Source organism: Myotis brandtii, unplaced genomic scaffold (assembly GCF_000412655.1).
Source record: "Myotis brandtii unplaced genomic scaffold, ASM41265v1 scaffold1287, whole genome shotgun sequence".
Lineage (NCBI taxonomy): Eukaryota > Metazoa > Chordata > Mammalia > Chiroptera > Vespertilionidae > Myotis > Myotis brandtii.
Genome location: NW_005354537.1, coordinates 15,655 through 30,922, shown reverse-complemented (window position 1 = coordinate 30,922; position 15,268 = coordinate 15,655). Strand labels below are relative to the sequence as shown.

Here is a 15,268-nt window from a genome sequence, read left to right as displayed (position 1 = left end):
CCGCCATCTTGGTTGGCAGTTAATTTGCATATCTCAGTGATTAGCCAATGGGAAGGGTAGCGGCCATACGGCTAATTACCATGTTTCTCTTTTATTAGATAGGATAGATTCTTGCAGCCACTTACAAAACATGATGGAGGGTTTTCCAATATTTACAAAAAAGTACCAGTTAACACAGCGATTCCATTTCCGGGAATTTATACAGAGAACATGAATTAAAAAAGATTTACCCATCCATATACCCATTGCAGCACAATTTGCAATAGTGAAGATATCGGACTGATAAAAAAAGGACTATTTTTATAATGACCCTCTAGCATTTGAAATAAAAGATTTCATTTGGTTATACACACAAGGTGACAAAATTTATATCTCAACGCATCTCCTTCAAGACGTGACTCACTAGGTGTTTATTCCAGAAATGACATAATAGCTGCAAATATATCTTCCATGTTCTGGAATATAAAACTACATAAATTTTATATATTTCACATTTTTGAAAGGCAACTGCATAACCAGGTTTGTATTTCAATCCATTGTATTAAAATGGAAACGTCAATGTATCAACTCAAGCATTAAAGAAAAAATAACAACAAAAACGTCATCCTCAACAGAAAAAAAACAAAGAAGCCACAGGCTGAGAAAATATATTTGTAAAAGTCAACATGGCCGAGCTGGCACGGCTCAGCAGTTGAGTATCGACCTATGAACCAAGATGTCATGGTTCGAGTCCTACTCAGGGCACATGGCAGCCAATCAATGATACTCTCTGATCATTGCTGTTTCTATCTCTATCTCCTCATCTTTTCTCTGAAATCAATAAGAAATCTACATATTGTCCGGGAGTTCGACCTGGAGAGTGGGAGTTCGATCGCAAGCTATGACGTGCGTTGACTACCAGGGGGCGACCAGCGGAGGTGGAGGCGCTTTGGCGCTTTGAAGGAGTGAGGGAATGAGGAGGCCAGGAGGCCAGGCGTAGGAACCCTACACAGCATGTATTTTGTGTTCCATGAATCTAGTGAATTTATATATATTGATAAAAAAGTCAACATACACAGGACAATTATGCAAAATAAACAAAGAAGGCTTCAAACTCAACATTGACATAACAACCTGAAAAGGGCCAAACACCTTAATGCACAGCACAGCACTACAAAATATATACTCACAGAAAATCAGTGTAATAATATCTTGCATGTCTTATGTCATTAAGGGAATGCACATTATAACAATGAGAAGTAACAAAGAGCACAACCAAGCAATAGTAAACCACCATGGAACAGGTCAGAATACAGAACACTGACCCCACCAAATGCCTTTGTGATGTGGAGCAATTGGAACTCCCAATCACTGCTGCTGAAAATGCCAAATGCTACAGCCCATTGGAGAGATGCTCTGGAGGTTTTATAAAACTGAATATACACTCAGTAATTAGGCTCCTTAACCATAAATCAAAAAGTTGAGCCGTTTATCTATACAAAAGCCTACAAGGGGCTGCTAATTCATAATTTACAATTATTGGAAACAATGAAGAGGTCCGTCAACAAGTTAATAGATAAATACACTGAAGTACAAACAATGAAGTATTACTACTAGCCTATCTAATAAAGAGGAAATATGCTAATTAGCCCTCATGCCATCGCAAAGACGGTGGGTCACAGCCAATAAGGAGGAAATATGCTAATTGACTGTCACGCCCTTAAATGTGTTGGCAGCCAAAGCCAATAAGGAGGGAATATGCTAATTGGCTGTCCCGCCCTCAAAGATGGCTGCAACCACAGCCACAAGATGGTCGGCAGGGCAGTTGGGGGCGATCAGGATGGCAGGGGAGCACTTAGGCAACAAGCAAGCTGGCAGGGGAGTGGTTAGTGGGTGATCACACTGGCAGGCAGAAGCGGTTAGGTGCAATCAGGCAAGCAGGCAGGTGAGTGGTTGGGAGCCAGCAGTCCCAGATTGTGAGAGGGATGTCTGACATCCCCCGAAGGGGTCCCAGATTGGAGAGGGTGCAGGCTGGGCTGAGTGCACCCCCACTGCCCCGTTAGCATGAATTTCATGCACCGGGTCTCTAGTAAAGAAATAATACATCAAGCCATGAAAAGACATGATAGAAGCCTAGATACATAGAACTAAGTGAAAGAATCCAATTTACCTACACAGGTAGCCCAGTTGCTTAGGGGATTGTACCAATATGCCAAAGTAGTATGTTTGATCTGTGGTCGGAACACATACAAAAAAATCAATGAATGCCCAGCTGAAGTTTCTCTCTCTCTCTAATTCTCCCTTCCTCTCTGAATTCAATAAAATCTTAAAAAATATAAAAATTAAAGAAAATGGAGTATTTTGAGAGGCCTTCCCGTTTCCATTCCAAGTTGTCCTCTGGCCAGAAGACATGGTAGAATGTTAGAATGTTCTAGAAAATTATTTTCTAAAATTTTATCTTATGATATCATAATTAGTGTATACACTATGTAAAGTGTGCACTGAGTTCCTAATTCACATACTTCACAAAGCCTTTCTTTTCTACCCCCAATTTGTTTCCCTTTTTAAAAATGTATATTTTTATTGCTTTCAGAAATGAAGGGAGAGGGAGAGAGAGATAGAAACATCAAGGATGAGAGAAAATTGTTGACTGGTTGCCTCCTGCACACACCATACTGAGTAGGGAGCCAGCATTGACCCTTGACAGGAATCGAACCTAGGACCTTTCAATCTGCCGGCTGGCACTCGATGCACTGAGCCCAAACAGCTAAGGCCCAATTTGTTCTTCAAGAGCAAGAATCTACCAGAAAAAGCAGAAGCCCCTGAGACATGTTAAAATAATAATGGAAACAAAACCCTGGGGATGGAGTAGGAAATTGGGAAGGAAGTCATCCTTACCTAGGGAAGCCAGGTTGCTGTAGTTCTCCAACATCACATCCATGTACAACTTCCGCTGAGCTGGGTCCAGGCATTCCCACTCCTCCTGAGAGAAATCTATGGCCACATCCCTGAAGGTCAACGGACCCTGAAAGAAAACACACATTTACCAAGAGGTCACCAGAAGAGTTCATAATGTCACCCAACATGAAATGAGTGTCAGGAGAAGAGGTTTTGACCTATGGGATATCCTGAATTAGCCAGTAAGATCATGTTGCTCCAGTAACATTCTCTGATGTGTTTTCTGACACGGACACACGAGGATGACACATGTCCACAAATCCACAGTACAGATTTTATTTTACAGGAAAATAACCTTTAAAATTCAGGAATGCACAGGGGCATATGGATTTCTGAAGGCTGTATTTGCATCATTCAGGGTCAGTGATGTATATTTCTCAGTGGGAAAGGTCATGCTGGTTGGACGTATATGGACTTCTTCTCAAGTGTGAAGCAGACCACAACGAAATGAACTTCTGTAAAAATACAGATGCTGATCCAGGTTCTGAGATGGGGCCTGTGCTTCCACATGTGTCACAAGCTCACTTTTTACTTGTGATGCCAATATTTCCGGGTGATGTGCCAAACTTCTGAATACCCAGAAAAAGAAAACACAAGGAAAAATTCATACAGAACTTTGAACTAAAAGTGTCTATTAATGGAATTCAGTTCTCATGGAATAGGACACATAGGAACTACAATCCAATTTGGAAATTTACTGGGTAATCGTAGAAGATTATTCGGCCTGGTCCAGCTGGTGTGGCTCAGTGTTGCGTGCTGACCCATGCACCAAGAGGTCACTCACTCAATTCCTGCTCTGGACACATGAGCAGGTTGCAGGTTCAATCCCAAGTGTGGAGTGTACAGGAGGCAGCAATGATTCTCTCTCATCATTGATGTTTCTATCTCTTTCTACCTCTCTCTTCTTCTTTGAAATACATAAAAATATACTTGGGGGAAAAAAAACACAAAGAAAAATAGCTAAAATAAAGTTAACAGTTTAGGCACAGACACACACATTTTACAACTATGAAATCAAAATGGCTTAGTGATTGTATAAATCTCATGAATCTATTTGTGTATGATCCCCTTTGTGTTTTATAAACACAATACAGAGAGAAACTTAATGATATAAAATATAAAAGGCACACTGTTACCTTTGTGTGGTTGTAAATGCTCCCCTGGGGAGATATTTTCCATTGAACTTTCGAGAGTGAAAGGCAGGAAGGTAGAGGCAGGAAAAGGGGAGAGACAGAGACATATGAATTGGCTGCCTACCACAGGTACCCAGGAGCTACTTGTCCTAGGAGAGGAATCAAAACCTCCACCACTGATCCACACCAGCCTGGGAGAACTAATTTTTTCTTACTAATACATTTCTTTCAAAATTTTTACATATCATTAGTGGAGAGCTATGTTGTAGAAATTTAATAAAACTGATCAGACATTAATGATATCATTCTTGGAAACTTTCTAGACAATACAAAAAATGATAATGTAGGGTATGTCCATGATGGAAGAATAGAATATAAGGAAAATGTAAAGAATCAAGGCCTAATTGTTTACAACTCCCATGCAAAAGCCAATGATCTGTAGGAAAGAAAACTAAGTCTTTCATTTTCTAAAGCAAATGCTATCTAAGAGGATGGACACTGCCAGATGTGAAGTGATGGTCTTTGTACAACTTTCATTAAATCGCTACTACAGTGAGGGGAGCAGCTCTGCCATGTGATCATCAGGTGGACTGAGACAAAGGGCATCAGGTGACTGAAGCACAGGGAAGGTCAGGTCATCACTGCTGTGACATTACTGCGAAAAATACCTCAATAAATTTTAAAAATTTCTGGAAATGATCACAAATAAACACTTATTTTTGCCTGTGTCAACCCACGTGTACCTCTCATGTTCTGTAAGCTAATAGAACATGTACTTCCCAAGTCTTTTGTAGTAATCTAATGAGCAAGTTTCTTCTATTTGCCCTTCTTTTCAGAGCTTTCTGAGCTATTCTGAGCAGTAAAATGTGCATCTTCTTACCCCTGATCTAGAGCTCATGCTGCAGCCACGTGAACCTAAAACCTTCATTTTCCTTCTTCACTGATGCCTGAGCCTCTGACCCCATCCCAGTAGGGATGTTAGACATGGCTGCCTTCCAAGGTTGATCTGTCACAAAAGAAATGTTTTCATTAGTTGAAAGTCACTAATTAAAGGTAGGAATGCTTCCTGACCTTTTAGGGTGACAAAATGAATGCAGACACGGCTCTGGCACAAAGGAGGGGATTATAGCCAGGCCAGTGTGGCTGAGATGTAAAGGACTGACCTATGAACCAGGAGGGCAGGCTTAGATTCCTGGTCAGGGCTCACTCCATACCCAATGCAGGGTGGTGTGCAGAAGGCAGCTGATCCATAATTCTCTAACGTAATTGATATTTCTATCTCTCTCTCCCTCTCCTATCTATTCTGAAATCAATAAAAATAATTTTTAAAAAGAGAGTCAGAAAAAAAAGAAAAACACACAAAAAAAGAGAGAAATATAGAAACTGCTGACATTGACTATGATCAATAAAGTAATGAAATAAGGAAAGATAAACAATCTGAAAAGGCAAGAACACCAGAAAGAGAAATAAATCACCAGATGTTAGAGGAAAAGCAAACACAGCATCTGACAGAGGACACATCTGATACCTGAGAAGCAGCCATTGGGTCCCGGTCCTGATCGGGGTCTGGGTTGTTTCCTCAGGTGACACAATGTTGAGGAGTCACAGTCTTTTAATCAGCTCACCTCACATTCACAGTTAGAAGGACCTGGAAATGAGGAAAAGGACACCCCTCCTGTCCTTGGTCACAGGGACAATGAGCTCCTACATGGAGACCACACTGTGAATTTTCGAGTGTATGTGTTCATGCGTCTCTCCTCCCAAAGACTTTCACAAGCTCCTACAGAAATGAGAAGGTGAGCTGCTATCCGGACCTCCTAAACCAAAGAGCACCCCCTTACCTCCCCTGAACAAAGCTTGCTCCCCACTCTCACAAAGGCATCCTGCAACCCTCCAGCTAATCCCTGTCCTCACCTTCCAATCACCTAGAGCACCTCAATAACCCATGATGCCCCACCTAGAGGAGCTGTCCAACTCTATGGGGGAAAGCACACCTGAGGGCATTTCTTAAAGCTCCTCTGGGGAACTGAGAAGACCCAGAGGATTTATCTCAGGATGTTTTTAAATAATAAATTATCAGACATAGAAAAAGTAAATTCAGGAAAGTAACACACACACACAAACACACACACACCACCAACCACCGCAACAAAACTAAGGCTTCGAATATTCCTTTAAAAAGCATCAGATGATGACAGACACAGGTGACTTACTCCTTGCCATACCAGGAAATGACAGGGGACCCATGACCAACAGACAAGTATCTCCCCTCCCAGTGAATGAAGTTTGCAATTGGAAACAAATAATTATAAAATTCCCAAGCCTTATACACTGGACATTTATAATTCTCATTCAAACCTGTATAACTAAGACAATTCAGCTGTTAAATGAAACATATAAAGCCACACCTAGGCCACATAACTCAGTGATTGAGCTGGGACCTCTGAACAAGGAGGTCATGGTTAGATTCCTAGTCAGGGCCTAAGGCCAGGTTGCAGGTTTGATGCCCAGTGAGGGGCCAGCAGGAGGCAGCTGATCAATAACTGCATATCTCTCCCTCTCTTTGCCTCCCGGAGATCAATAGTAATACGTATCTTTAAATACACACACACACACACACACACACACATAAAGCCATGTAGCTGGACATTTGTAATCAAGGATCTGAATTCCAGCCAAGAAGAGGTGAATGTTCCATCAGGAGCAAAGCATGACTTGCAAGCAAGTCACGCTGGGTCAAGATTGCACACAATCTTGATTTCCCGGAACATTTACCTCCCTAAGAAAGGGTAAGATTAAATAGTTGTGGGTGTAGAGCAGAAAGGCAGGGCACAGCTGCAAGTTGTGTTCAATGCGCTATTGTAATATAGAACAAAACAAAATTTAGTTGATTAACTGCTGACGCACTAACCCTGTACCAAACCCCCAAAAAAGCAATGGTTGAGAGTACAAAGGTTGCTACATGCCAGAGCAAGCGGTAGCCCTCTGTCCGGCAATCAATGTCAATCAATCGCCTGAGTGCTCATCTTACCTCTGCGTCTTCGGTTCATTAAACATCCCTCAACAAGCCACAAGCCAACAGATCCCAACTTAATGATCCACACCCCATCAGCTCACCACTTGCCCAGATGAGGGTTCCCCTCCTCCCACTACTATGTATTTCTGTCTGTGGATCTGTCTCTGTCTCCTGCTCCCTTTCTCTCCACTGTGGTCCTTTCCTGTGTCCCCCTCTCCCCTGCTCTTTCTCCCCTTTTCTCTCTGTCTGTCCTACACCTGGGCCATGAAACTCCTGAAACCTCCTTCCCTTCAGGTGTGTGTGTGTGTGTGTGTGTGTGTGTGTGTTTTAATATGTTTTCATTGATTTCAGAGAGAGGCAGGGAGAGATAGAAACATCAATGAGAGAGAATCATTGATCAGCTGTTTCCTGCACGCCTCCTCCTGGGGATCGAGCCTGCAACCTGGGCATGTGCCCTGACTGGGAATTGAACCTGTGACCTCCTGGTGCATGGGACTATGCTCAGTCTCTGAGCCACACCAGCTGGGCAACAGCAGGTTTTTTGATAGAACTCTTGCACCGTGTGCTTCGATTTTTCAAGTCAGATTTCATCCCATGGCGTGTCATACAGCTATAAAATTTTTAAAAATTCATAGTGTCTTTCTTAATAGATCCACGCATTAATAAGTGTTAGCCATTAGATAACAACATCTAAATTCCAAATTCTGGTCCCCACTTTACAGGTATTTTATAATAATTCAAATTTTCAGGGCGGAGAAAGCTTTAAAGCATTAAAGGCTTAGGTGGCATTTAGCAAAAACAACCCGGCATTGTCCGATAACAGTGAAGGCTGTGATTCAAGGTTACAATCTGCAGACCCATCTCGCTGGATTTCACCAGATCATCTCTCTGGATACAGGGAATCTGGAGGTGCCAACCCCACTCTACAGATGCAACGGCAGCAACTATGAAACTACAAGTCATCATGCGAACCTGGGAACTTAAATGTTTTTCAAAAGAAAAATACAAATGACTCTTTATTTTCCCTTTTTCATTTCCCTAAAGCCGTGGTCGGCAAACTGCAGCTCGCGAGCCACATGCGGCTCTTTGGCCCCTTGAGTGTGGCTCTTCCACAAAATACCACGTGCGGGCGCGCGTACAGTGCGATTGAAACTTTGTGGCCCACGCGCAGAAGTCGGTTTTCGGCCTGGGCGAGTCTATTTTGAAGAAGTACTGTTGACATTTGGCTCTGTTGACTAATGAGTTTGCCGACCACTGCCCTAAAGGCATTGTACTGCCAAGGAGCTAGGCATCCCCCAAACACCTGATGGTATTTTTCTAGAAAACGATGAGTAGAATTTGAGGCAAGCCAAGAAAAGAGCAGCAGTAACTGAATGAAGGAGAAGTACTTCAAAGTCTTAAGTTAGAGAAACCTCTGAAATAATGAAAAACATCTGGTGATCAGAGACCGGAGATTCTCTGGAGAGAGGAATGACAAGCAAGGGCTCTCCCTGGGGGAATGTGTCCTAATTGCATGCACAAGTCACAAATGTTCTCTTAGTTTATCCAAGACTTCCTGGCATGAGCAGTGATGCAGGGACATTTTATAATCTCAAACCTGCCCCCAAACTACCCACCCAACATCTCTTCACCTTTCGTTCTATTTCACTTTTTTCTCTTCTGTTTTTATTCCTCAAAATAAAAGTTGAATCATAGCCACAATTCTCAACCTGCGTCATCTCCTGGCACACATAAGCGAATGACTGAAATTCTGCAGCACCCCAAAAAAGGTATTTTTTGCCGATCTGACCAAAAAATCGGTGTGATTTTTATTCATTCACACCAGTGGCTATTGTTGTGTTGGCCGTTGTCTTTTTTTTTTTTTAATTTCACAGTCTAAAGGAAAAGAGGTCAGTGCCCCTGACTAAATAGTCAGGTATTGCATGTTTTAAAAATTCTTGCGGCACACGGGTGAACATCGTTGTATTATGATATAGCCAGAAACTACAGTGGGGCCTTGACTTACGAGTGTCCCGACTAACGAGTGTTTTGAGATATCAGCTGTCTCTTGGCCGATTTTTTGCTTTGAGTTGACAGAGTAATTTAAGTTAACGAGCTCCTTAACGAGCTCGGTCTCAGAACGAATTAAACTCGTAAGTCAAAGCCCCACTGTACACGGTTAGTCACTCAGGTATTTCCGGGCTGCAGGTTAGGTCATACTCTGCCCACCAGTTGGGGGTAAAGGGAGGTTCTATCAGACTCCCTTGACCAAATTCTGCCTCCCCGCCTCTTGACCAAGGCATGCACCACACCCTGACCCCATAGCTCATACTTCTACCCTAAAGGAAACCTCGTCACCCCCTCAGGGCTGACACCAACACCTGGGTCTCCAGCTGGGATGAGAGAATGCAATGCAATTTCCTAAAGTCTCACCATGTCTCTGGGAATGGCTCCTGGAAGTGGCACCAAACAGGAGGGAATCAGGGGAATTCACACAGCAGTTTCCCAGATCCCAGAGGCTGTGCTTAGAGCTACTGGCTGGTCTGCCCTTCAGCTGCAGGTGTCCCAGGGAGGTGTCTTTCTCAAGATCTTCACAAGCCGGGAATACATTCTTACAGTGAAGTTACAAAGAATTCAAAAGTGGGGCCGATTGAGTTTGAAACCAGAAACTTCCTGACTCCAATTTCCCCGGGGTCATTAAAACCTCAGTGAGGAAGCGGGAGGAGGAAGGAAAGCCTGCTCTCTCAGCCCCTGTGTCTCCCCACTGAAGGAGAGGCAGCTTGAATTAAGGAAGTCAGCCATCTCAGCGGGTAATTATCAGTACAGTGTCTTACTTCTTATTCAACCATCCAGACCCCTGACCTCAACTGCTCCTTGCCTTCCCTTTTTCTTTTCCCTTGGGTAACAGTTCATTCCCTCCCACTTTCACTGCAATAAAAATCTCAACCACTCATCTGCCACACCTTATAAAAAGAAAAGAGAGAGAAGATGGAAGTGGGTTATATGAAATTGATTGGTGATAGATTAGAGAGGTGGGGGAGAGCCCGGTGAGGAAACCTCGAGGAGTGGATGAAAAGTAAAATGATTGATACATGTCTTTTATATAAGTGTACACACCTTAATTAACAGTGAACAATTAACATAATAACGAGAGGGTGTACAGTTTCCCCCTGGTGCACTGGTTGTGTCCTGAGGGCTCTGGAAAAGGGGGAGTTACCCTGATATTCCAAAGGAATGTTATCCTGGTGGCAAAAGACAATAGACAGGCTTAGATAAGGATTCCCTCTTTTTAAGGAAAATTCTTGCATAGGACCTGACTACCTGCTATAAACTGCTTTTAAAAAGATTTTCATTTCAGACCATCCTTTCTGGTTACTTTAGGTCTCTGACTTTGAAAGACTGATATGCAGGCCTTCAATGAGCTTGTTAAGGTAGCAGGTGTCCCCTTTTCATGCACACATTCCCTTTAGGATAATCAACCCAAAGGAAGTATTGAGGAGCCAACTTTTTGTAGGATAATGAAGTGCCCTGGTAGTGGGAAGGCTCAGTCTTAGTTTTTCTTTATAAATAATGGGCCATTGGGGTTGGACAAAGACTGTAACCTTGGATGGCAGTCAAGGCCAGTTTTTTTTTAGTAAAATGAAAATACTGTAAATGGGAGGCATTCGAGTCTTATGGGCCTCTATTAAGTATAACAAGCAATTTTTTAAAATAGATTTTTATTGGTTTCAGAGAGGAAAGAAGAGGGAGAGGTGGGTCAGCTGTCTCCTGCATGCCCCTCCCTGGGGATGGAGCCCACAACCCTGACATGTGCACCAACCTAGAATGGAACCCTCACCTGCCAGTTCCTAGGACTATGCTCAATAAGTGAGCAACGCTGGTACGGCACAAGAGATTAAATTTGTTATTATGATTCAGGTTTTGTTTTACTTATTATATATTGTGTTTAGTATATTTTCTTATAGTTTAAGGGCATATAATATACCTTCAGTAATATTAATAGCTGTGATACATATATGTTAGCTTGACAAAATCCTATTATTATTATTAATTACTGCTACTATTAGCAGTAACATTCATTAGATAGGCCACACCAGTGTTTTCGGATGGCTGACTATTTATGATGTTTGGGCTGTTCATTTTTGAAAAGTCTAATTTCTATTGTAGATGAAGGAAGTGTAAGAAACAGACACAGATGTCCAACCATGGGTAGGCAACTGATAACATAAGATACCTTCCAACACTGTGGGAGAGAAATTTTAATTAATATATTTTCAACAAAATATATTGATAGTAAGTTGTGATCTTTGAAGTCTTTCTGTTCTGGGAGTACATTGTCAAATGAATGTTATTAATTTAGTAGTCTCTATAATCTCATTAAAGGGCCATCCTATCTAATAATAGACAAACATGGTAATTGACCATACCTTCGCTATGCCTCCCATTGGCTAATCAGCACAATATGCAAATTAACCACCAACAAAGATGATGGCTACTTTGCATACTGCAGGTAGGGCGGGACAGCGTGAACCGCCAGCGCACCGCCATCCAAGGCAGGCCGGCTGCCCTGGTACCCGAGATCAGCGGGTCCCGGGGTGGCAAGGCACGCCCTCCCCAGAAAGCCCCAGGAGCCGACCGTGCCTTGCCGCCCCAGGAACCGAGATCGGTGGGTCCCAGGGCAGCAAGGCACGCTTGCCCCAGAAGCCACCTGAAAGTCAGTGGCATAAATGTACCAATTAAAAGAGATTATGAGGGTGAATCTAAAACAAAATCCACTTTAAATATAAAGACACATATAGATTAAACGTAAAGGAATTAAGCTGCAGCCTGTTTTGCCAAGTGGATAGAACATTTGGCGTGGACTGAAGGGTCCCAGGTTCAATTCCAGTCAACGGCATGTACCTCAGTTGCTGGATTGATCCCCAATCCCTATCAAAGCATGTACAGGAGGCAACCAATCAATGTGTCTCTCCCTTTCCCTTCACTCTCTCTAAAATTCAATGGAAAAATATCCTTGGGTGAAGATTAACAAAATCAAAGTAAATGGATTAAGTAACATTAAAGAGATTATAAGAAAAATATATTCCAAATTTTGTTAGTTGTATAATGGTTATGTTTAAATTATTAACACCTAAGAAATTGGGTGAAGGGTACATATAATATGCTGTAGTATTTTATAGTTTTTTTTACATGTATGAGATTATTTCAAATTAAAATATTAAAAAATTAAAAATTAATAAAATATTAATTGAAATGTATCTGCATTACATGAAAAATCTCCTAATTGCTTCTAGCATAATTTATTAAATTGTGCTAAAATTTACAAGGGTTCAATTAAAAAATATCTTAATTCTAAATGATATAATAGAAAATATATAATAGTGCAGTTATAAGCACTTATCTGAAAATAAAAATTTAAAGAAGTGAATTTAAAGAAGGGATTAGCCAAAGAAAATATATGCACAACCCATGGACACAGACAACAGTATGGTGATGGCCAGAGAGAAGTGGGGGGGCAAGAGCTGGGTAGAGGGGGCAAAAGGGGGAAGTAGGGACATCCTATATAATAATAATAAAAGGCTAATATGCACATTGACTGAATGGCAGAATGACCAGTTGCTATGATACGCACTGGCCACCAGGGGACAGACAATGCAGGAGCTGCCCCTTCGTGGACAATGCACTTCCATATGGGGAGTGTCACTCAGCCAGAAGGAGCCTCACCCACCTTCGTGGCAGCACTAACAATGTCCAAATAACGGTTTAGACCCGATCCCTTGGGGGCCTAAGCCTTTAGTCAGATATCCCCCGAGGGCTCCCTGACTGCCAGAAGGATGTCTGACTGCAAGCTTAGGCCTGTTCCCCCCGGGAGTGGGCCTAAGTTGACAGGTGGACATCCCCCAAGGGGTCCTGGAATGTGAATGGGAGCAGCCGGGCTAAGGGACCCTCCTCTCTGAGTGCACACATTTTTGTGCACCAGGCCTCTAATTAATAATAATGAAGAATGTCTCCTTCTACTTTTTCTCCGAAAACAAATTTCTGGGGAATGATAAACTATTTACATGCTAACTTCACCAAAAGGCAGAACTTCCACATGGGTCAGCTAACTCTGAGCACAGTTATCCTCATGCCTACTGTATGTACACTGTCCAAGATTAGTGCTCTCACCAGAGCAAAATTCTCTGAAGAGTAATATATTTGGGGCCCAAAGGTAGAGATGAAATAACTTTTTTTCCAAGCCTTTACTTTCATCTGAAATGGGTCTCATTTAGAGAGCATAAGTATGGGTATCGTTCTCATATCAATTCAGCTACCCTGTGTCTTCTGGTTGAAGCAGTTAACTCATTTATATTGTAAGTGATTATTAACTATAGGTATATAGTTATTGGCATTTTTAAATTAATTAACACAGTCCTAGCTAGAGACTTTAGCTTCCCATTGACATCAATGGATAGATCTGCCAGAAAAAAAGTCAATACAAAAAATTGGTCTTCATGTCAAGGGGGGGAAAAAAGGAGACATATGTAATACTTTTTGTAATACTTCAAGAAATAAAAATTATTTTTAAAAAATTGGTCTTAAATTACTCATTAGACAAGATGGATTTGATAAGTTTACAGCAGAGATTATCAAGCAGAGTGTCATCCTGGCAAACTGGTGTGCTGCGAGAATTTTTAGTACAAGAAACACCTGGCTATGTAGTCAATAGCACAAACTACATTACTCATAGAGTGTCGAATAAAATGTGACAAAGGCATGCACAGTAATAGCTGTGTGGTGTGCATGAGTCAAAATCAGACTTTTTTTTGACAGGGTGGCAAAATACATATTTTGGTGGACCTCTGAATTTCAATAATTACTCCATTTGTGCCAAGAGATTAAAACATGTTGAAATCTCTCATTCAGAGCCTTTCACCCCAAAGCAGAATATGCATTCTGGACAAAATGAAGATAGAAGGCCCTCTTAACCTAGAAACAATGTCTGCTTCATCTATTTTCCTAATGACCATGTGAAATACAAATCGTTTGTCTTTTCCATATCAATACATACCCTCAATATTACTCACTACAGTACCAGAAAATGGAACTCTTTTCTAGGTGACATCAAATTCCTATCAATGATCCGGATCCAATAGTTTGTCCTGAACAAAACCATAAAGCCCCTGGTCCAGATAGAGACCTAGAGACAACATAACAGGAGATTCTTATACGTATGAATGCTCCATGGGAATGTCAGGAAGTAGAGTAGAAGGGTACCCAATATCTAGCTTCTTTAATCATTGTGTGATCCTTTGGGTTGGCCCATGCAAAGCATCTGATATTACCAGCTTTACTAATTCACAAGACACTGAAGAAGGAATGAATGTGGCGCTTTCATTTCAATCACTGCTATCCTGCCGTCCCTGGGACTTACAGTCACGGCTAGGAAATCACTGCGGGGACAACTAACGCTTCTATGAATATAACTGTGGACATGCTGTCAATATACAAAATAACTTCTGATGAAAAAAAATTTTTTCAACCTCAAATCTGCCATGGTCTCTGGATTCTCTTGGAAGAATGACCAATATCCAGCAACATTTAAGTAACTGACAATAAAATCTGTTTAACAAGGGCTGAATCCATCCCAAGAAAGAAAGTAATGAGGTAACACTGAGAAATTCTTCTTTTTAAAAATAAATCTTTATTTTTCAGATCATTACAGTTATTCCTCTTTTTTCCCCCCCATAACTCCCCTCTACCCAGTTCCCACCCCACACTCTGCCCTTATCCGCCCCCACTGTCCTCATCCATAGGTGTACAATTTTTGTCCAGTCTCTTCCCCCCGCCCCCCCAACCCTTTCCCCCCGAGAATTGTCAGTCCACTCCCTTTCTATGCCCCTGATTCTATTATATTCACCAGTTTACTATGTTCCTGAGAGTTTTTATCCACTTGATTGTTAGATTCACTTGTTGATAGATATGTAATTATTGTTCATAATTTTTATCTTTACCTTTTTTCTTCTTCCTCTTCTTAAAGAATACCTTTCAGCATGTCATATAATACTGGTTTGGTGGTGATGAACTCCTTTAGTTTTTTCTTATCAGTGAAGCTCTTTATCTGACCTTCAATTCTGAATGATAGCTTTGCTGGGTAAAGTAATCTTGGTTGTAGGTTCTTGGCATTCATCACTTTGAATATTTCTTGCCACTCCCTTCTGGC

The 15,268-nt window shown here is 41.6% G+C and overlaps 1 protein-coding gene across 5 annotated transcripts in view; it reads right to left on the bottom strand.

Moving 5' to 3' along the window:
- Nucleotides 1–15,268, bottom strand: part of LOC102245362 (zinc finger protein 883) — a 39,273-nt gene that overhangs the window by 10,861 nt on the left and 13,144 nt on the right. The window contains exons 1-3 of one of the 5 annotated variants that reach the window (XM_014534310.1): nt 5,599–6,421; nt 4,951–5,076; nt 2,878–3,004 (exon numbers count right to left, since the gene is read on the bottom strand). The exons of 1 other annotated variant lie outside the window; for it this stretch is intronic. In XM_014534310.1, the coding sequence (XP_014389796.1) occupies nt 2,878–3,004; nt 4,951–4,998 (175 nt within the window). In that variant the 5' untranslated portion in view covers nt 4,999–5,076; nt 5,599–6,421. Of the gene's footprint in view, nt 1–2,877; nt 3,005–3,232; nt 3,507–4,073; nt 4,292–4,950; nt 5,077–5,598; nt 6,422–15,268 lie in introns of those variants that run through there. 3 more of the 5 variants (XR_001360806.1, XR_001360808.1, XR_001360809.1) reach the window with 3 other exon arrangements.